A 20,644-nucleotide genomic window follows, 5' to 3' on the forward strand; every position below is an offset into this window, starting at 1 on the left:
CTCCCCAAGTGCTGGGATTAAAGGTGGGCGCTGCTTCCCCCCCTCCCCCCAAGCGGGGCTGAGATTTTCTTTTCTTTTCTTTTTTTTTTTTGTTTTGTTTTTTTTGTTTTTCGAGACAGGGTTTCTCTGTGGTTTTGGAGCCTGTCCTGGAACTAGCTCTTGTAGACCAGGCTGGTCTCGAACTCACAGAGATCCACCTGCCTCTGCCTCCCAAGTGCTGGGATTAAAGGCGTGCGCCACCACCGCCCGGCTTCTTTTTTTTTAGTATTTATTTATTATTATGTATACAATATTCTGTCTGTGTATGTCTGCAGGCCAGAAGAGGGTACCAGACCTCATTACAGATGGTTGTGAGCCACCATGTGGTTGCTGGGAATTGAACTCAGGACCTTTGGAAGAGCAGGCAATGCTCTTAACCACTGAGCCATCTCTCCAGCCCCGGGGCTGAGATTTTCATAAGCACTGCGTAGCTGGCCCTCAGGTATTTTCAGATACTCCGCGGTGCATGAAGCAGTCACTGAGACACCAAGGCAGTAGAGAGATGTTTATTAAGACTTGCTTAGACTGGGGGCTTGGACCCGCCCCTGTGCCGCATACCCAACACAGAAAAAGGTTTCTATAAAGTGAACACACTTTAGTCGTAAGTAGTAGAAATAGTGAGGCCCTGAGACTAGCCTGGAGTGAGGTAAGGCAGTGGGGGGCTCCTCTGCTGGCCAGGCCGGAAAAACGAAGAAAGGCCTTGCTGCCACCTTTGAAGCGGGTGAAGGGAGGAAGGTGTCCTTGAAAGTCAAGCCCCCGTGGGTGCAATCACAAGGACAAATGGCTAAAGAAACATCACCGTGAACTGTCACCCCCAAGAGTTCTTCCCACTGGATCCTGTGGGGGCGCTGCAGCCTTCACGGTGACAGAGGCCCCTGAACAAGCGTCCGCGCAGTCTACAAAGTGCCCATGGTTCTCTGTCGACACCTGGCTATGCAGCTTTCTTCCTCTTCGCACGCTTGGCACAGCCCCTGCCAAACCAGCCTCCTAGAATGGGGGGAGCTGAGCTAAGCGGGGCACTCTGGTCCCCAGGTGGGGCGTCTTCTCGGCTCCTGCTCAGCGACTTCCGGCTGTGGCTGCCTTCTTCGCCAGCACGGAGGGGAGTGGCCAAGGAGAAAATGGGGTCTTGCCACCTGACAGGAGGAAAAGCGGCATCAGGCAGGTCTGAGCCCCTCTCAGTCACAACCCTCCCAGGCACGGGAAAGCTGTCTGAGGCCAACTGTCTCAACGGTGGGCGGGCTTTGGCTAGTGGCAGCTTCGGTGTCACCACGCTACAGAAGAGCTTCAAGGGATAATCTCCTTGGGTGGCAACTCCAAGGCCAGCAACAGCCCTGGCTGGCCTCTTTAGTGTTTCATCCATTCCTAGTGGGCTCGGCACACACAGGAGGGGCAGTGCTAGCTGCAGGGCGGCTCCATCACCAAGGATAAGTTGCTAGCAACTCTGGGCCCCACCTTTCACTTGTATGGATGGGGGCAGGTGGACCAGACCCTTTTCCCCTTCCCAGATGGTATGACAGGGATGGGAGGGAAGGCCAGCTGACCAAGGAGGCATGGCCTACAGACTACACCATGAAGAAATCATGTTTCTGACTGAGATGCAGAACCACATATTATAAACATAAGATACAGATAAGCACTGATTAAAAAAAAATGAGCTAAGTTAATGTTAAAAAAAAATCCAAAAAACAAACCAACAATAACAACAAAAAACAATACAGCACAGGAGAGGCCCACGTCACAGAACACACCACAAACATAACATACAAGAATTGCCAGGCCCAGAGGTGAAGGGATCCTTAATTTCTTGAACCCTTTGATTAAAAGAAGTTACTGATTTCCCCTCTAAGACCCTGAAAATTCACAGAGAAAGAAAGTGTAAACTTTTCACTCAATACACACCAAGTCTAAAATAGCACATATTCTGCATCAAGGCAATTTGATTACGCTTTCCCCAAACATCCCAAAACCAAGGACACAGATTCTGTCTGACCGGGGTCGCGCCATGCTCACCCGCACAGGTGCACCCAGGCTGCAGGGATCTACACGATGGCAGGCCCCCCTCTCCTCACAGAGATTCGAGGCGCCATACCAGTCAGGGTGGAAGGGTGTGCACAGGTGGTGGAGCCTCGCCTCCGCCAGTCCCTCTGGAGGCTCACAGAAGACAGACACAGCCCGTCACACGGAAGGGCAGGAACGGGGCCCTGCTGCACCCACTCACCGGTCGTAGACAGGGATCTCCAGGCCCAGTTCATCCATGAGGAGCTGCATGACCTCATCGCATTTCCCATGAAGCTTCAAAGCAGCCCAGTCGTCCTTCGGGGTCCACTGAAGACGAGAAAGGCAGACAAGAGTGACCTCCCGTCCTCTGCTTCCCCTGCAGGCTGCAGCCCTCTCCAGGAACACACCCTGCACAAGGCTCCCAGGACACACTGATGTGGCACATCTCCCTGGCCCTTCTGAGCTAAGACTCGGGTATGAAGACGCGCTAAGCACCCATGTTACCTGCAAGTTCACAATGTAGAGTTTGGGCCGCCGGCTAGGAGGCTTTGTCATGCACCAGAGGCGGGGATACTTCTTGAGTACCTGCCGGGATGGACAGATGTAACGCAGTAAGAGATGATGATTAAGACGGCGAACCTAAAGCTCGCTAAATAGTGCTGGGCAGGCAGGCCTGGAACACGCTCAACCTGCGAAGAGTTCACGGTACTGCCAGCACGCACCTTCAAGCTGGACCCTAAACACAGGATCGTGTCTGCTTTGCTGGCAGCCTCGGTCGCTGCCTCCCAGTTCAGAGGCTGCCCCAATGTCCCCCTCTCCCCAAAGTGCACAATGGTGTCCCGGAGCTGAGTCCCACACTTATGGCAGGACCGGCCAGTCTGGTGTCGGTGAAGGGCGGTTCTCTCTGTCACATCGAACACTCGTACATACTCCCTGTTAGGGATGCAGGAGGTGCAGACCTGGGGACGAGAGGGCACGGTAAGTGAGATCTGTCCGTCACCCAGGCCCTGTGCCCCTCTGGTACTGCTCACTTCAATATACATATTCCCGTGGAGCTCGGAGATGGCAGTGCGTGGCAGCCCGCTGCGCAGGTGGAGTCCATCACAGTTCTGAGACACCACGTGCTGCACCTGGGAAGCAGAACATGGAGGTAGTCAGGAGGGGATGGAGGAGGCACCCCGCAGCAGGGAGATTATCCGATGGAGGAAGCACCCCGCAGCAGGGAGATTATCCTGAGCCCAGTCAGGAGGGGATGGAGGAGGCACCCCGCAGCAGGGAGATTATCCTGAGCCCAGTCTGGCCAAGGGAAGGAGCCACATGCTCCCTGACTAGCTCTGATACACTGGGAGCATCCAGGAGAGCAAGCGTCTGTACTACTCCTTCAAGTTGGGGAGCAGCTTAGGGCATTGGACCAATACCCTCTCGGGTCATTCTCTTTCAGGTCCCCCAAGAGCCCAGGCAGATTCCTTCCTCTACTTGCTCAGCAGCTCTCTGGAGGTTTCTGACAAACCTCCCCGGTAGCCACGATGTTGTCTAAAGCACCACTCACCCCAACCCAACCGAGACTGAATGGGAACCTGGGGACTAACAGTTCGGGACAGGGGTCAAACAGGAGCCTGAGCTGCTTGGGACCGTTTTTCACGGGGTCGACTGGGAGGTGACACAGCAGCTTCCCTCCTGGCTCTTACCAGCTTCTGCTCGTGCAAACGGGTGATACACATGTGTGTGAGAGTGGGCTCCGCGTCACTCAGGTCGGTGGCACTGTGGGGTACAGGAGAACAGAGGTGAGAGCTGCATCAGGCAGGTCCGAGTGCTCTCTAGGCAGGCGAAAAAGCTGGAAGATGCTCACCTTACACGCCTTCCTTTCTGAATCAGTGTCCACACTCCATTAGGGCCCCGATAGTCTGGGATAGAAGCTGCCTGCACAGTTGGACCAAAAGATAAGTCTACTGAGAGGGAGTCACCCCAGGCACCACAGAACGCCCATGTAGGGCAGGCTGTACTCCAGGTTTGTCAACAGACCAGTATCCGCTCCATCCACTGCTGACCTGTCTGGCCAGTTCACCCTTCCAGACTCCTCAGAATCCTGCCCTACCTCAGGGTCCTTCCTGGTAGTGTCCACATCTACCTCAAACATTGAAGGGCTCACGGGTGTCCAAAGGAACAGGACTTAGTGTTCAAGTCATGTTCAGCAAAGAGTAAGCCCCGGGAGGAAGCACACCTCTGTCCAAATACTTATATCCTGGAGTTCTGAGTAGCTTTAACTCCGAGTTTATAGACAAAACCTCCTGGATGAGATAAATGTCAGCTAATTTTCTATGAAAAACAGAAAGCAGTTAGGATCTAAGAGTCTTTGGATCCTGGCTCGCGCAGCCCTGTGTCCTCACTGCTGCCTATGCTCTGACCAGAAATCCCAATACAAGAAGGACGAGAACATTTTCAAGCTGCACACAGTATTTAGTTATGGCCAGGTTGGAGGAGGCAATGATCGATATCACTGCTATAAAGTCGTAACTGGGTGGATCAGTGCAGGGCTGAGAGTCCCAGACGTCCGAGTAAGAGCAGCAAATGCTCCTTACATTGCTACCGGGCCACTGCTGTCTGCTCCCCAATGCCACGATTCCCTGCAGAGTGCTAGTGCCATGCCAACAGCAAGGCTGCCCAAGGGCTCCCCGGCCTTGAGGTTCGAGTGTTTGACACTGTGCTAGTCTGTTTATGACTGTGGCTGTTATTTTCTAACAAAGGCCTTCTTTACCGTATGTTTCTATATGTATTTACATCTGTGCACACATGTGCAGACATGCACATGTATGTGTGCCTGTGTACGTGACTCTCAATCGACCTCCACCTTATTCGTTCTGAACCCATTTGTTGAGGGGGGCACGCTAGCGCCACAACACATAAGTGGAAGTCAGACGACAGCCTGTAGCGGTCAGTTCTCTCCTCTACCACACGGGTTCTGAGGGCCAAGCTCAAGCACTGAGCCATCTCACTACCCTTCACGCTCCACGACAAGGTCTCTCACTGAACCCGGAGCTCATGGATTTGGCTGGGCTGGCTAGCCAGAAGGCTTCGGGAATCTTCTTGGGTTGTCCTTCCAGGGCTGTGATTAGAGGAGGGTGCCACTGCTCAGCCTTTTCAAACCCAGGTCTTCGAGCTCACACGGCAAGTGCTCCACGGAGGTGGAGGTTTCTCTCCAGACCTCCTCGGGGATGCTTGAGAACAGAAATCACCTTGGCTGACCCTACTTATGCCAGACAGGCCACACTCACCCTTGATCATATAAATATGTCAGTTCCGAGCCAAGAGTACGGCATTTCTCGTCTGTACCCATTGTACTGTGAATCTTTCCTTCTTCTTTTTTGTTTGTTTGTTTGTTTTGAGACAGGGTTTTGCTTCAAGCTGTGAGCCAGGCTAGCCTCAAGCTTTTGGTTTTGCTCTTCCTCTTCTCCCAGGCTCCACCTCCTGAGTCCCGAGGTTAGAGGTCTGGGATATAACACTGGTTTTCTATTGTCTTTCTTAAGGAGTAGGAGACCAGGAGAAAGTCTAGGGCTCCAGTCTGTCCACATCACGGGGGCCAATAGTCTGTCTCCTTCACTTTAATGGAGAAGACACCAGCAGGCAGTTGACTACTATGCCCTATTTAACTGGCTGTCAGAAGTCAAGTGTCCTCAAAGTCTTTCGCTTAGTTAAATTACTACTATTATTATTAATAATAATAACAATGCCATTTTTAAAACAAGGTATTATTATTATTATTATTTACCATTTTTAAAACAAAATCTCTGCATAGCCTTAGCTGTCCTGGAACTCCCTATGTAGACCACGTTGGCTTTGACCTTACAAAGATCCGCCTGCCTCCGGAGTGCTAGGGATTAAAGGAGTGTGCCACCACGCTCAGCTTGCCTTAGTTAAATCTTAAATCCAGAGTTGTTTTGGGTCCCTGAGAAAAGAGGACGCCTTGGAGCTGCTTCAGAGGTGACTGTCTCTGAACTTCGGTAGTTACCCAACTCCAGCACTGCGCAGTCCAAGTTTGTGTCCCAGAAGGGGGCGCCCTACACCTGACCCAGCCCGCAGGCCCGCGCCTACCGTGCTGATCCCGGCGCCTGTGTAGACCACCAAGTGTTTGGCATTCCGGACAGCTCCGGCCAGTTCCCGGACCTTCCTCCGCAGCTCCTCTGGGTCATCACACACCTGCGGGGATCCGGGCTGGTCATACGGACCGCCGCCCGCCACCTGCAGCCCGCCTCCCGCAGCCTGCAGCCCGCGGACTCGCCTCCTCCTGACGCCGCTTGAGGCCCTCACGCCGCCGGCTCCGACCCTGCAGCTCGGTCACCAGATCCTCGCTCTCGGCCAGCAGCCGGCCCTCCTCCGCGCTGCGCTCTGCAGCCGCCTTCCTCAGGATGCGTGACACCTGCGGACGGGCGAGAGGTGAGCGATTGCACGCGCGGATCCGGCCGCGGACGCGACGGTAGCCTACCTGGCGGAGGCGCTCCCGCTGCTGCTCCTCCCGCAGCCTCCGGACACGCTCAGCTGCCTTGCGCTCCGAGCGGCTCAGACCGCCACCGGCTGCCATCGCTCCGTGGACTGCGCTTCCGGCTTCCGCCTCGCCCGGCAGCCGCAGAGACGCATGCGCGCGCCCGGTGCACCACGCCCCTTCCGACTCGCCCTTCCCACCCTAATTTTGCCCCCTCCCTTCTCTTTGCAAAGAAACACCAGCAGGTCTCTTTAAAAGGCGTTTATTGATCATATACAAAATAAAGAAAACCTTATATATCACAAACATACACTATGTACAGCAATAAATACCCGGGGGGCCAGGCCCAGCGCCGCCCCTCCTGGACAATAATTTAGCAATAAATACTGCGCAGGGCACGAGTGGGCACCAAGGCTGCAGTCTGCTGAGGCCAGACGGCTGATAGCCCTGCACTGGTGCGAACACCCAGGCCTCACCTCGCAGCCAGATCCCTGATGACCCTACCCAGGTGCAGGAGACTGGGTCTCACCTTGCAGCCACACCCCAGACCCCCCTCACTTAGATCTTAGGACTCCCACCCCATTTAGGGTACTCTCTGCTAACCTCCCCCTGGCTTCAGCCCTGCAGGGCAGGCAGGGGCTGATCAACTCTGCTTGGACACATCTCTCAGCACCAGGAGACCAACAGAGCTGGACACACAATAGCCCTTGTCCTGTTGCCCTAAGTTGCCAGGAGAAGACTTTCTGTACCCACTCCCATTTGGTTAAAGGCTTCAAGGACTAGCAGACAGAGAGGATGGGAGGAAAGATAGGACTGACTGGGGGCATAGAGTTGCTGGAGGGGCTGAAAACCCAACTGGGGTCGTAGAGAACAGGGAATTCTGTCAGGGACACTTCCTAGGACAGTCCACTTCAAACTTCCAGAGACACCCATGCTGTTAATGCTGCCACTCCAGGGACAGAATCGTGCGCAGCGGGCCCAGCAGGTGTAGCACACACCCAGGACACAGGCAGTCCACGAGCCGCTCTCACAGTTCCACACCTCTGCGTGGTACCGATTCTGTCCTCTTCTCCACAAGGGCTCCCAAACCAGGCAGCCAATGGGGACATGAAAACATGCCAAGAGGAATTATTCAGTGGCTTTTGGGGGGAAAAAAATCGTTAATGTGTTGGTTCCTTTCACCAAACCACAGCCTAAAAAAGTAACTCAGAAGATCCCAGAGCGGAAACAGTGCAGCAGGCTGTGGCTCAGACATCCCAGCTGTGGATGGGAGCTTTGGCCAAGTGGCCACACCACAGAGGGAGGTAGCAGGGAAGTGGCCTCACCATCTCCAAGTGGGTTGTAGCTTATCAAAGCTGCACACCCTGGCACCGAACACCAAGGCTGCTGCTAGCACACACAGAGCACACACAGACCGAGATGGTGGACTGAGGAGAGCCTGCAGGAACGCCTGGTGAAGACAGCGAACCCAGAATAACTCAGGGTTGCCATGGAGGCCCTACGCTAACGGTACAAACACCCAGGTTAGCAGCCAGACACAGTGGAGGGGGAGGACTCTCCGGGACCATACTCTAGAGGAAAATGATCCACCCCATGTGGGTTTTCCTGTGAAATCTGAGTGTCCATGTCCAAGGAAGGAGGTCAGGCAGAGTCAAGGGAGGAGGGAAGTCGCACAAGAACGGTTTACTTAGCAGAGTAATCTGGGAGAGCCTCAGCCAAAGCTCTCCGTAGCTGTGTCAGAAAGTCAAACACAACACCCTCACAGTAGGAAAACAGGATAAACAATGATCAGAGAGACAGCCAGGAGTCACGCCTGGACACAGATCTACTGTCACGAAATCAAGAAGGGAAGAGGGGCTCAGCAGGGAATGTTTCCGACTTGGGGCGCAGAGGCTGCAGATCTGAAGGTCACGAGCACGGCCCTACCCAGTGCAGAAGCTACCATCTGCTGCTTCTGTTCAACACACGCACGGCCTCAGCCTCCTCTCCCCACATGCACGGCCACGCTCAGCCAGGACCAGAGAACTTGGAAAGCCCGCCCCTCTCCTCTGCTAGGCATGGGCATAATCCACCCAGCTCTGCTGCCACAGTCAGGATCAGCAACTCATCTGGGCACCAGTTAGAGAGCCCAAGGGAGGGGTGAGGTCACCTGGTGACGTATAACTGACAGTAGGGACTCCCACTCACATCTGACCCCGGCGTCAGCGGGAGTGTCTGAGCACCTTGAGCCAAAGAAGCCCACCACAACGCCAGGGCTGGCAGAGGTCCTGCTCCCAGAGCACTGCATGCTGGGTTAAACTGAGTGAAAATCCGCTGCCCACGAGGTAAAGGCCTATCAGGCCTGTGTTTCCTTTCACCAGCTCACACTTCTGTGCTTGTCAGGGATCCAGGCCCCCAGAGAAGACACCAGTAACGCCAGCAAGAGGACAAGGGCCATGCGACCAGGTGGGCATCCGCCTACGAGGAGCTTCCTGAGCCAAGCCTGGAAGGTGGGCAGCCTCCCCTGGATAGCTGGGGTAAGGAGGCAGGCTTGGACCCTGCAGAGAAGCACCTCCAAGCCGAACAGCGGATCCCTGGAAGACACAGATCCTGAAGGGAGGCATAAGAAGGGCCCAGAGCCAAGAGCTGCAGACAATGGGGAAGAGACAGACCCGGCTCTGAAGCCAAAGCCCTTGTCTGGCAATGGTGGAGGCCTCCAGGCTCTCACAGTGAGGCAGGGAAGAATAGGTGGCCCCCAAGCGGGGCCCCTGACCAATCTGCCCGGGAAACAACACCCCACAGAATGGGATTTTAGGGATAGGTGGGTGATAGGATTCCCAACCCACAAGGTAGGCCTCTGGGGTGGCCTAGCCAAGGCCCCAGTTGAAGCCTAGAGGAACAAAGCTGAGGCCAGGAGGAAGACAGCCAGGGACAGGTAGGACGCAGCCCCGTGGGCACCCACAGTGACTCCTTGGTCCCTGCAATGCCACCATCCAGGACCAGAGGTGGTGGATGTGGAAGCAGCATGGGGGCCCAACACGACTCCCAATTTCACTGACTCTGCCACTCCGCCAACCCAAGCCCTAGACCCACATGCGAAGCCAAGGCTCAGAGGGACCCCGTGGCAGGGGAACGGACAAGTGCAGAATGTGAGCCGGCAGGCAGTCTCCCATACTCCAGTGGAGTAAGCTCTGCCTGGGACCCCAGCCCAACCCAGGTCCAGCAAGCCAGCAGAAGCAAAACCACCACGCAAAACCACCACCACAACGACAAAAAAAAAAAAAGAAAAAAGAACAAACAAAAAAAACCCGAACAAACACACACACACACACGAAAAAAAGACCCCCACACAGGGACAGCCACAGGTCAAAGGTCACCAGAAGCACCAGCACTCTACGGCTGCACAAAACCTCACCAGGCACGGACAACACCACGGCACCGGCAAGACGGAAGCAGGAAGGGCAAAGGAGTAAGTCACTTTCGGTACAATTGCAAAAGAGATATCAAAGAGGACGGCCTCTGGTCGGCTCGCAGCTTGGCTTATTTTTTTTTTCTTTTTTTAAACTAAGTTTTATAAGTAATGTCTCATAACTCTGTGTATAAAAACTAAACTCCAACAGCCACAGAGCTGTCCCCAAGTTTACAAGAAAGGGATTTTTTTTTTAACTAGCAAAGTTTCTACTATACTTTCTTCCCTTTTCCATTTATACGGTCAAATGTTTCTTTTTTTTTTTTGTTTTTAAGACAATTTTATAAATACTCTGCAGCTCTTCTTTTTTTTTCTTTTTAGCTCTTAAACATATAATTTAATAACTTCGTAAAAGGAACTTCTCTTTTAAATAAAGGGCTATATAACCACACACAGGTCATGTAAACAGCGACACCGGACCCACCGCAGGACACACTGACACACCGGCCACCCACACTTATAACCGGCGATTTGGTCTTATCCAGTGCACTGTGCCAGGCTCCAGCACCATGGTTCCTGCCCCAGTGCCAGGGCTGGTGGCCCTACTCATCCAGGGCCTTCAAGACATAACCACTTTTCAGGACAGAGCCATCTCTCCCTTTCTGGATCAAGCTGAGAGGCCCACTGGAATCTGAAGAGAGAGCTCTAAAGTCCCCCTGCAGCCACCAGAGAGGAAGGGCAGACCTAAGCCAGTACACCGGCCCACTTGTACTCTTGTCCATTCCCACGGTGCCCACTCTGGACTCCTAGCCTGCATGGCCTTGGTACAAAGGGGTTAGGGGCAACCCAACATCACTGTTGAACTGACCAATCCCAACGTACAAAACACACGCGTGACGACAAGGATGATATCAAGGGGGCTCAGCCCAACGCCCCTGGGTGCAGGTTGTGCTTTGCAGGGAAGAAAAAGGGGAAGGGAGAGAAGAGACAGGAAAAGGAAAGGAAGAGGGACAGGGCTGCCAATTTTGCCACGCACTTAGTGGCCCCTTAAAGACCTGCCTGGCAACTGCACGTGTCCCTATGACCGCGCATCTGTCTTGGACTTTACTATCGTGATGACGCTGGTGGCAGCTACCTTGCCAGGGACCAAGGGCCCCAGGCCAGCAGCAAGCGGACCCCGAGCTGGGGCCACAGGGCTGCGGGCCACGGTCCTGGCAAAGTTCTGCAGGGCCTCGTACTTGGAGCGCAGCGCGTCAAGCTCCAGCTTCATGCTGGCGTTTTCAGAGGCCAGCTTCTCCACCTCCTGCTGCAGCTCCGCCTTCTGCTTCTCCAGCTCCTCCTTCTGCGTCACCCGCTTCACTCGGCAGCTAGCCGCGTAGCCGCGGTTCTTGAGTGTGCGCCGGCGCTGCTTCAGCTGGATGATCTCTTCCTTGGATAGGCCTCGCAGGTGCTGGTTTAACTCTCGCACCGACATGGTCACCAGCTCCTCGTCGGTCAGGCTGGTGCCATTCTCTCCTGGCTCCCGCTTCACCTGGAGCGGAACAGCACCCGGGGTCACAGCAGAGCAGGAAAGCTTGCTACCCCCCCGCCACCCCCGAAACCCAGCGTCTCCACTCACCTTTAAGGCCTTGTTTCCTTTATTGGGGGTCGTCATAACCCGGGGGCACAATGAGCAGGCACTCTGTAAGACATGGAGCAGTGGTCAGGACCCTGTAGACTCCTTTCACACCCCAACAGGAAGTTTGTTGTCCAGTGCTCAGCCCACAGAACTTTGCCCCTCACCTGACCTGAGGACAGCCCTGGCACCTTGCTTTTCCTGAGCCGGGCTGCTTCTGAAGGCCCTTCCCTAGAGAGCCAGCGGGGAGATCAGGAGGTCTTACCCAGGGAAGAACCCGCGGTGTGAAAGCAAAAGACAAAAGGAGCAGAGCGAGATTAGAAGGTCTGGGCTGCAGGAGGGGCAAGCCTAGAAGGAAGCTGAGCTTTAAAAATAACCCCAGTGCTGCCCCGGGGCGCGCTGTTCCTGGCGACTCACGCTGACTCAGCACATCGCCTCCCTCTCTTCCTGAGTGGTTCTCCCGTTCTTGAGGCCAGCCAACAGTCCCCCAGGAGACCCACTACTGGGACCAAGAGCAGGCAAGGGTCAGTCCGGGAACCTGTACTCCAGGGTCCTACTTCCCACACATGCTTCCCTAAGCTGACCCTGAGGACAAAAGAAAGTCCTTTCTCCCTCTAGGACTTAGGAGGCTGCTTCCTGCCTCCTTTTGGCAGAGGACCAACCAGGTTTGCTCTAACTGCTGACTGGGAACCCTCTCACCTTCCAGGTAGCAGGCAGTCCAGCTGGGAGGAGCTGAGCCCAGGCCCTCCAGTCCTCCCTGTCCACCTCCTCTACAGATGGAGTAACCATCCTGTGGCTTGGTTGCAGCATCCTGTGCTCCTGCCCCACCCGACACTGTGCGTTTCACAAGGGCCCCACAATGGGCAGAGGGGAGGGCACTGCTGGCTGAAAGCAGGCAAGAGTTAGCCCTTTTGGGTCACCGGCTAGTCTCTGGCTCTCTGCCTAGGGTCAGTGACCACAGGGCCAGGGAACAAAAGCAAAACAGCTACCTCCTACAGTCAGCCTCCCCTCTGGCTCTCACTCTCTGCTCAGCTTTCTAAAGCCTTGCCAAGAACAGTTGTGTACACCCAGGCTGGGAATCCCCGCTTAGTCCAGCACCTATCGGTCCCACGGGTAAAGCGACCTCCTCCCCTTTCCAGGTTGGAAGCAGGGAAGTGGGAAGGGACTGCAGGTGAGGTGGCTGCAGTCTCTTTCAGAGGAGGCTGTAAGCACCTCGGGCAACAATGTGCTGGGGGTACGGGGTGGGGTGCGCCTTACACTTCTCAAGAGAACCAGCGTGTGAGCTAGGAGGCAGAGGCCCTGCCACTCCTGGTCTTGCACAGGAGGTGTGGCTACATGCGAATATTACGCAGAGGACCTTCTCTCCAGGACCAGATTAAGAGCATTTTCAAAGACAAGAGTCCTGTCAGATCAAAGAGAAAGAGGGAAGCCAGAACTGGAGGTCTGAAGGGCATCAGCCTTTCTTACAGGCTGGTCCCAGACCCACACCAGGAGCGCAAGCAGAGGTGGGAGAGACAGCCCTAGTAGGAGCTCCCCTCACAGCTCAAAACAGCAACTTCCTGCGATTGCACAGAAAAGTGCAGAGTGTGGTGGCTGGGAGCTGAAAAGTGCCTCCTCAACAGATTTTACCCTCTACTGAAGGCCTGAACTCAGCACAAGTACAGCCAACTGCCTCCCGATCAAAGGTGTGTGTGTGCACGCGCGCAAACGTGCATGGTATACTCATATGTACGCTTAAGGGGGAGCAGCAAGCCTCAGCAAAGCCAGTGCTTCCAGCTGCCTGCCTGGCTTCTGCCAACCTAGGCTCACACAGTGATTAGGCAGACAGTTTTGGGGGACAGCTGTGCTGGGGGGTAGTTCAGAGAGCGCTTTGGAGAGCCTGAGGAAGCTCAGAGAAGTCGGTCAAGACCAGCTGCCCCCCCCCAACTCCGCCCTCCTCCTAATACTGACAGCTATGGATAATCACAAGGCACCATGGGACTGGGGCCACCCACTCAGGCTAACAACTGGACAATCTGAACATCAGACTCAGGCAAGACACCGACCCTTGCTCAACCTTGCCTGCAAACTCCAGTTCAAGAGACATGAACTTAGGTCTCTCCTCCTTCAGATACTGACATTATTGGAAAAGAACTTCAAACTTTGCGTCCACAGAAGCACGGTGACTCCAAAGCTTAAACACCTTTCTGAGACCTGGAATTTTCATAGGCCATAAAGTCCCACCTCTAAATGAAAACAGCTGGTACCTACAAACAGCCTCGGAGCTCGGTGTGGTAAGTGTTTGAGGGGACAGCCCTAAGCACAATCCACAAGGTCAACTTCAGCTAGCCATGACACCCAGGGGCAAGGAAAGCAGTACGGAGAAGACCGTAAATATCCACACATTCATGCAAAGGTGGAGGCCACACCCCACACAGGCTGTCACTTCCCAAGACTTCGCAGCCATCAGGTCAGACACCCAACAGGGCACACACTTTTTCCCCAACTTCAGGCAACAGTGGGACCCCAAACTCTTCTGACAGGGTTAACATAGAGGTAAATGAGAACTACATTCTCCGCTCCATGCTTGCACCTGAAAACTCCCACCGGCTACTAGATCCACCCTTTCCTCCCTTAGCTGGCAGAGCTGCCCCGGCTTCCTTCCAGCCACACACCCTTCTTCTCCCCTGGCTCCCAGGCTTTTCCGTCCGGGGCCGACTCAGTCAGGGTCACTCAGAAGGAAAGCCTCCTTCTCAGACAAGCAGGCTCGGCCCACCTAAGCTCCTCCCCTCGGCGTACTCCGACCGGTCTCCCAGTTTGGGGAACTGGACCAGGCGTGGGACCTGGACCGGGAGCCCAAGAGCCTTGGAGGGATGCGTAAGCCTGGGGCTTTACCTTCCACCGCGGGAGTAACCTGCGGCGCGCCCCTGCAATGCCTCGGCCTCTGCCTCCAACTCACAGGTCCGTCAAACTTAAACGCGACCCCGGATCCTGGCCCGACCTTCGCCGCCCGGATCTAGCCCTGCCTCCCGCTCAGACGGCCCGATAGCGGGGCCTGGGCCCCCCGCCCCGGCCCAGCGTCAGCAGGAGCACCGAGTGACCTCATGCTGATGACTCAGCACGTCTCCGCTGGGCTCGCACGCGCGTGGCGAGCCCAAGCCGCTCAGCAGGGTCTCCCCGCCACCCCTGCCAGCCCGCGCGACCCCGCCCGCTCGGAAGCCGACGGACACCTGATGAGTCAGCAGCTCGGTGCGAGCCACCGCGCTGACCCGAGGCCAGACGCGCGGACCTCGCCCTGCATCGCGCCCCCCGCGGGGCACCCGGGGTCCGCCGCGAGCACGCCCGCTCCCAGTCTCGCCCTCGCCCGGTCCACCAGCTCCCGGGTGGCACCGGCGAAGAGCCAGCCGGCTTCGGGCCGGCGGAGAAACCGAGGCACGCGCCGCCGCCGTGGGGTGCGCCGCAACCCCGAGGCCAGGCCCCGCCGCCCGCCCCAGCCCCGCGCGCACTCACCACACTGCGGGGCCCGGGCGGGCCAAGGCGGGGCTGGGGCGGGGCCGCGCGCGCGCGCTCCGGGGCTGCGCGGGGCTGGGGCGGGCGTGGAGGGGTCCGGGCCGGGGGCGTAGGGGGACTGGGCGCTCGCGCGGGCCGGGCCGAGCGCGCTAGGAAGGCCGGGCCGGACCGGGCTCAGAATCCGCCGTCGCCGCCGCCGCTCCTCAGACGTCACATGATGTTTGGTCACGTGGGCTCCATTCATGAAGCGGCGACGCGGCTGGCCCGAGCTTAAAGGGAAAGGCGCGGCGGCGACCCGCGAGGCGAGCGCGCCCCCAGCGCGCCTGCGCAGCCCCGCGCCGTCGTCCTTGGCAACGCGCCGCGCCCAGGCGACGTCTCGCGGGACTGGTTTCGGGGCTCGCCCGGCGGAGCGAGCTCCTGCCGGGTCAGGTTTTGTCGCGGACCCGGACGCTGACGGCTCACGCTCCCTGCAGATCTCCACGCCAGCCCAGGCCGAGGTCTAAAGGACAGAACCTGCGTGGGTATTTTCGGTTTTGTTTGTTTTTGTTTTTTTTTTTCTACTTGGATACAGGTTTCGTTGTACAGGGACACAGACTGGCTTTGAATTCCGGGCGATGCTCCTGCCTCTGCCTCCCGGGAGCCAGAATCGTACGAGCGCCACCACGCGGGGTCCTGTTTTGATGGTGGGACACAGTGGTGTAATTTCTTACCCCATTCTGCAGCGGTGTCCTCTCGGTTCTGCATGGGTCAGAGAGCTGGAAAGGACGCGGCTGTTGAGGGGCACAGTCCAGACCCCAGCCCATGTTCCCAAAATGCCCCAAGATGGCACTGGGCCCCGGAGGATGCTCACGGGTGATCCTCATCTCCACACGGTGCTAGGGACTTCACCTGCAGCCGTGCAGCATCTCTTTGGGTACATTCATGCTCTGTCATTAAGAGTTGTGCACCTCCCCAGCACCCGTCCCCCCACCCCCAACTACAACTGCTTCCGGTGCATTCTGCCGCTACTCTTCCTGTGCAGAAACTTCCCCCTGCTGTTGATAATCCCGGAGAATGAAGTGAAAATAAAAGGGGAAAAGAAGGATAATGGGAGAGATCAAGTTTTCATTCCAGTTTCAGAACTTTCTGCTTGGCCCTCCCTTCTCAGGTGGAAAGCCTGGGAAGATGATTCATCCTGAAAGGCGGGTGACGAGGAAAAAGGGTCAAGAGGGCTGGCGATGGGTTTGTGTGTGTTCGTCATGATTCACTGCCACTGAGTAACGGATGAAGGTACGGCAGAAGCTAACCCAGGATCCTCTAGTCCGTTCTGCCAGCTTCAAGAAACTTATTATTATTATTTATTTATTTATTTATTTTGGAATCCCGCACCTCAATTTATTGACCCCATCTGAACTGTAGGGCTAAAAGTTGTTCTTAATGTGGTATTTCTTTGGGGAGTGTGTAGGGGGTCTTTATCTCTCGCTGGGTGTAGCTAGAGTCTCAGAGTACAGGGCTTCTGTGAACGTGGAATTACTCCTTATGCCTCGGAGTTTCTGTTCTTTATCTCCACCCTCCTTCCCCTTGTTTTTGTCGTGCTTGTAAGATGGAGTTTCACTCTGTAGCCCAGGCTGGTTTAAACTCAGCAGCAACCCTCCTGCTCCAGCCTCCGTGCTGGGGTTATAGGCCTGAGCTTCCATGCCCTCCTTGTTAGTGTCTTTATTTATGAGGATGAGTTCCACTCTGTTGCTCAGATTAGCTTGGAACTCTTGGACCCAAGAGTTACTGGGACTTTCTGGGCCATGGTGGTGCACACCTTTAATGCTAGTACTCAGGAGGCAGAGACCATCATGGACTACAAAGCAGGTTCCAGGACAGCCAGGGCTACACAGAAATCCTGTCTTGAAAAAAAACTACAGGGGCTGGAGAGGTGGCTCAGAGGTTAAGAGCACTGCTAGACAAATGCTCTATCTGTGGACCACACCCACAACTATCACTGGACCACATCCACAACACACACACACACACACAGATACAAGCAAATATTAGGTCAGAGGAGAGGCCTAGTGCATCCTTGTGTTCAGTATCTTCATCTTCATCACTGAGTGCTGGTTCCAGGGAGCCCCTGAGCCACTCCCCCACCCTGCTGAGAGGGACTGGAAGGGTGGGTGTAGTGTGCTGTGGAATAATCCTCTTGTATACTGTGAAGATTTGTCTCTCCCATTGGCTTAATAAAACGCTGATTGGCCAGCAGCCAGGCAGGAAGTATAGGCGGAGCGACCAACCAAGGATGATGGGAAGGAGAAGGGTGGAGTCAGGAGTCGCCAGCCAGACACAGGAAGCAGGACATGAATGTGCCATGCTAATATCATGTGGTAGAGCATAAATAAGGAATATGGGTTAATGAGTTCGAGGCCAGCCTGGTCTACAAGAGCTAGTTTCAGGACAGACTCCATAAACTACAGAGAAACCCTGTCTTGGAAAACCAAAAAAAAAAAAAAAACGGTAACAGCTAGTTAGTAATAAGCCTGAACTATTGGCTGGGTATTGATAATTCCTATAAGCCTTTGAGTCAATTGTTTGGGAAACAGCAGCTGAGTAGTTGGGAACAGGCAGATGGGAGAGAAATATCGGATTATAGTAGTATTGGGCTAGGAAAATACCAAGTCAAGGGCAGCCCGGGAGGATGTGCCGGTTGGCATCAGGACTTGTTCTTTCATTTGATGCTCCTTGCCCTTGTGTCACCTGCTCAAGTACCCTTAGTCAGTACGTGCTATGGGGTCCTGGGGTGGCCTCTGAAGGGTGGCAGCTGCTGGGCTGATTCCCAGTCACGTTCCCAGTCCCTTTACATCCTGGTCCTTGCAGCGTTCAGTCTGACTTACAATCACACATCAGAATCATCTTTCCTTCCACTTTCAGGGAGCCTTGCTCCCCCGTCCTTGCTCAGCATCCACAGGAACCTCGCCTTGTTACAAAGTGTGGGCATGTACACACCCAGGGCCACACGTGTTACAGGAAATAATCAGGGATGAAGTCTTCTGGAGTCAGTGGGGTTGCGGTGTGGAGCTGCTTCTTGAGGGTGGAGAACCCTGGGATCGGGGTTAACCCTGAGGCTGGTTCTTCATGTCAAGCCACTCATCCCATGGCGAGGGGAACACTCCAGGAGGTGATCCACTCTCTAGACTCTTCCTCGGGGCCGGCAGGGTTCTATAGAGCGGTAACTAATATGCTTATATTCATGCAGGGAGGCCTGAGGAACACTAGAATCCATATTGAAGCAAGACCCCAGGAGCATATAACTGTAGCCTGTCACTGGTGAAGGGCAGAGCTGCCTCACCATGTAAATCTACCCACTCAGGAACCCTCGCCTGGCTCCCCACACGGGCTCAGCATACTTGTCCCGGGAATGGTGGTGGAGAATAGAGAACAGAGAGGTTCAGTAGGTTGGCTGCACGAGTCTTTCAAACAAAGCTCTCTTTTACAGAATGGTACTTCAAGAAGTTTCGTTTCCAGGCAACCCATCTGCCACACAGTTTCAGTACAACCAGCTCTTGGGCAGTGGCTCAAACCTCCTGGTCCCCCATGCCTCCAGCGCTGTTTCTTACCACAGCTGGATTTTGTCTTCCAACCCTCTCAGTTGTCTCAACCAGTCTTGGTTCTTTCTGAGCTGTTTGTGGGAAACTAGGAAAAGGGAGTGAGATGCTGATACGAAGCCCCCTGAAAGACATCTTTCCTCTGAGCAGCCCGCTCTCCGCTGCACGGGAAGCCTCTGGCTCACCTGTGCTCCCAGTCAACTCTCAGGCTCCCCGAAGAATGCATATATCACCTTTTGAGGTGGGGATCTCATCTTCCCAGCTCCATGGTCAGTGGCTTCTATTTAGAGAAACATGAGCATTCACGGCCTCTGTAAAAAGGTCTGTTGTACCAGGTGCACACCTTTAATCCCAGCACTCAGGAAGCAGAGGCAGGCAGATTTCTGTGCTTGAGGGGCCAGCCTGGTCAGGCTCCAAAGCTACAGAGAAACCCTTACTCAAAACCAAAAGCAACAACAAAAAGCATGTACCACAACTGTCCAGTCCATTTATTAATTTTTTAAATACATTTTTAAATGTTTATATGTATGAGTGTTGTGGGACAATGGTCTGTGCCCTATCACTTGTATTATTTTTAATAAAATGCTGATTGGTCAGTAGCCAGGCAGGAAGTAGAGGCTGGGCAACGAGAATTCTGGGAAGAGGGAAGATTCAGTCTGCAGTCGTGACCCAGCTGCAGAGGAAGCAAGACAGTAAGATGTGACTGCCTCGCCGAAAAGCCACGTGGCTAAGAGAAATAAGAATTATGGCCTAATATAAGTTATAAGAATTAGTTAATAAGAGGAGCCTGAGATACTGGGCCAATGAGTTTATAATATAGACCTCTGTGTGATTCTTTGGGACTTAATGACTGTGGGAACCAGGCAGGACAGAAACCTCAGTCAACAGAGTAAAGCATGGCTTATTGATAGCAGCACTTTCTTGAGTAGACTGCTTGCTAGAGGCAAGTGCTCTCATTTAAGAGAGGCTTCCTGACACAGCATTGGCTGCAAAACCCTGCAGCTCTTTTAAGAGGTCATGACACAAAACACTTAAATGCTGTTGATGAAAAGCTGACTGCATGCTTTTGGGAGGTGGCAGGAACCTTAAAATGCCATAGAGTTGTGGCAATAAACATGGCTCCTGCTGGTACTTCTGCCATGAGGCTGGACTCTCAGAAAGCTAAAGAATGGGCTGGATCTAGCCATCAAAGCCACGGCTTTAATCCTAGCTATATTGCTTAGCAAATTAAAGACTCATGTGGTCAGAAAAAGAGAGTGATAGTCAGTAAAGATAGATTCAAAGAAGAAAACCTCTAAATGGTTTAGTGTGTGTTTAAAAATATCTGTAGGCTTAGGAGAAAAATCAAGCATCAGGCTCCCCCAATCAGCAGGAAGTATCCTGGAAAACTACACCCACATTCCCAAAAAATGGACTATGGATATTTTCCTTTGTTTAGAATGTTGGTTACAAGTTGTTCTGGGTAATGGTCAGGGGGAAAAAAGCTAAAAAAGGATATTAGATTCAGAGTTCTTGTTTTAAAAAAGGGGGGAGGTGCTGTGGGACAATGGCCTTTTATTTTGTCACTTGTATTATTATTAATAAAATGGTGATTGTCCAGTAGCCAGGCAGGAAGTAGAGGTGGGGCGTGGCAACAAGAATTCTGGGAAGGGCTGGAGAGATGGCTCAGAGGTTAAGAGCATTGCCTGCTCTTCCAAAGGTCCTGAGTTCAATTCCCAGCAACCACATGGTGGCTCACAACCATCTGTAAAGGGGTCTGGTGCCCTCTTCTGGCCTGCAGGAATACACACAGACAGAATATTGTATACATAATAAATAAATAAATAAATAAATAAATAATTCTGGGAAGAGGGAAGATCCAGTCTCCAGTAGTGACCCAGCCACAGAGGAAGCAAGATGTGACTGCCTTGCCAAAAAATGTACCAACCCATGTGGTCAACGTAGACAAGAATTGTGGGCTAATATAAGTTATAAGAATTAGTTAATAAGAAAAGCCTGAGATACTGGGCCAACCAGTTTATAATTGATGTAGACCTCTGTGTGATTCTTTGGGACTTGTAGCGAGGACA

General features: G+C 54.1%; 2 protein-coding genes across 10 annotated transcripts; both read right to left on the reverse strand.

Annotated features, from left to right (window-relative positions):
* Window positions 1-531: 531 nt before the first annotated feature.
* On the reverse strand, window positions 532-6,642 carry LOC121444626 (NAD-dependent protein deacetylase sirtuin-7). 2 transcript variants are annotated; one of them, XM_041646513.1, is made up of 11 exons: window positions 6,518-6,642; window positions 6,314-6,451; window positions 6,127-6,231; window positions 3,887-3,957; window positions 3,726-3,798; window positions 3,069-3,167; window positions 2,760-2,996; window positions 2,542-2,622; window positions 2,258-2,364; window positions 1,804-1,889; window positions 532-1,172 (listed from the first exon to the last, which is right to left on the reverse strand). In XM_041646513.1, the coding sequence occupies exons 1-11, from the start codon at window positions 6,611-6,613 to the stop codon at window positions 1,096-1,098; spliced, it is 1,170 nt and encodes a 389-aa protein (XP_041502447.1). In that variant the 5' UTR covers window positions 6,614-6,642; the 3' UTR covers window positions 532-1,095. The 2 variants fall into 2 exon arrangements, with proteins under 2 accessions (XP_041502447.1, XP_041502446.1); XM_041646512.1 differs by lacking the exon at window positions 1,804-1,889.
* Window positions 6,643-6,760: 118 nt separating this feature from the next.
* On the reverse strand, window positions 6,761-15,194 carry LOC121444595 (transcription factor MafG). Of its 8 annotated transcripts, XM_041646456.1 has the most exons (4): window positions 14,727-14,774; window positions 11,685-11,777; window positions 11,521-11,583; window positions 6,761-11,433 (listed from the first exon to the last, which is right to left on the reverse strand). In XM_041646456.1, exons 3-4 carry the CDS (start codon window positions 11,554-11,556, stop codon window positions 10,981-10,983), a joined length of 489 nt encoding a protein of 162 aa, XP_041502390.1. In that variant the 5' UTR covers window positions 11,557-11,583; window positions 11,685-11,777; window positions 14,727-14,774; the 3' UTR covers window positions 6,761-10,980. The 8 variants fall into 8 exon arrangements, with proteins under 8 accessions (XP_041502390.1, XP_041502385.1, XP_041502381.1 ...); XM_041646451.1 differs by lacking the exons at window positions 11,685-11,777; window positions 14,727-14,774 and adding an exon at window positions 15,007-15,194; XM_041646447.1 differs by having other exon boundaries at window positions 6,761-11,583; window positions 14,727-14,965.
* Window positions 15,195-20,644: the final 5,450 nt, after the last annotated feature.

The sequence above is a fragment of the Microtus oregoni genome, unplaced genomic scaffold (genome assembly GCF_018167655.1).
Source record: "Microtus oregoni isolate MIOR12 unplaced genomic scaffold, Mior012 000134F_ref0000037, whole genome shotgun sequence".
NCBI lineage: Eukaryota > Metazoa > Chordata > Mammalia > Rodentia > Cricetidae > Microtus > Microtus oregoni.

Bases quoted from the DNA above. Each gene is read 5' to 3' on its own strand.
- LOC121444626 (XM_041646512.1), bottom strand. From the start codon at position 6,613: ATGGCAGCCGGTGGCGGTCTGAGCCGCTCGGAGCGCAAGGCAGCTGAG. The intron at 6,232-6,313 runs GCGAGTCCGCGG...GGATCCCCGCAG, and splicing joins TCAAGCGGCGTCAGGAGGAG to GTGTGTGATGACCCAGAGGA. The intron at 2,365-2,541 runs GTAACATGGGTG...TCTCGTCTTCAG, and splicing joins TCTACATTGTGAACTTGCAG to TGGACCCCGAAGGACGACTG.
- LOC121444595 (XM_041646448.1), bottom strand. From the start codon at position 11,556: ATGACGACCCCCAATAAAGGAAACAAGGCCTTAAAGGTGAGTGGAGAC.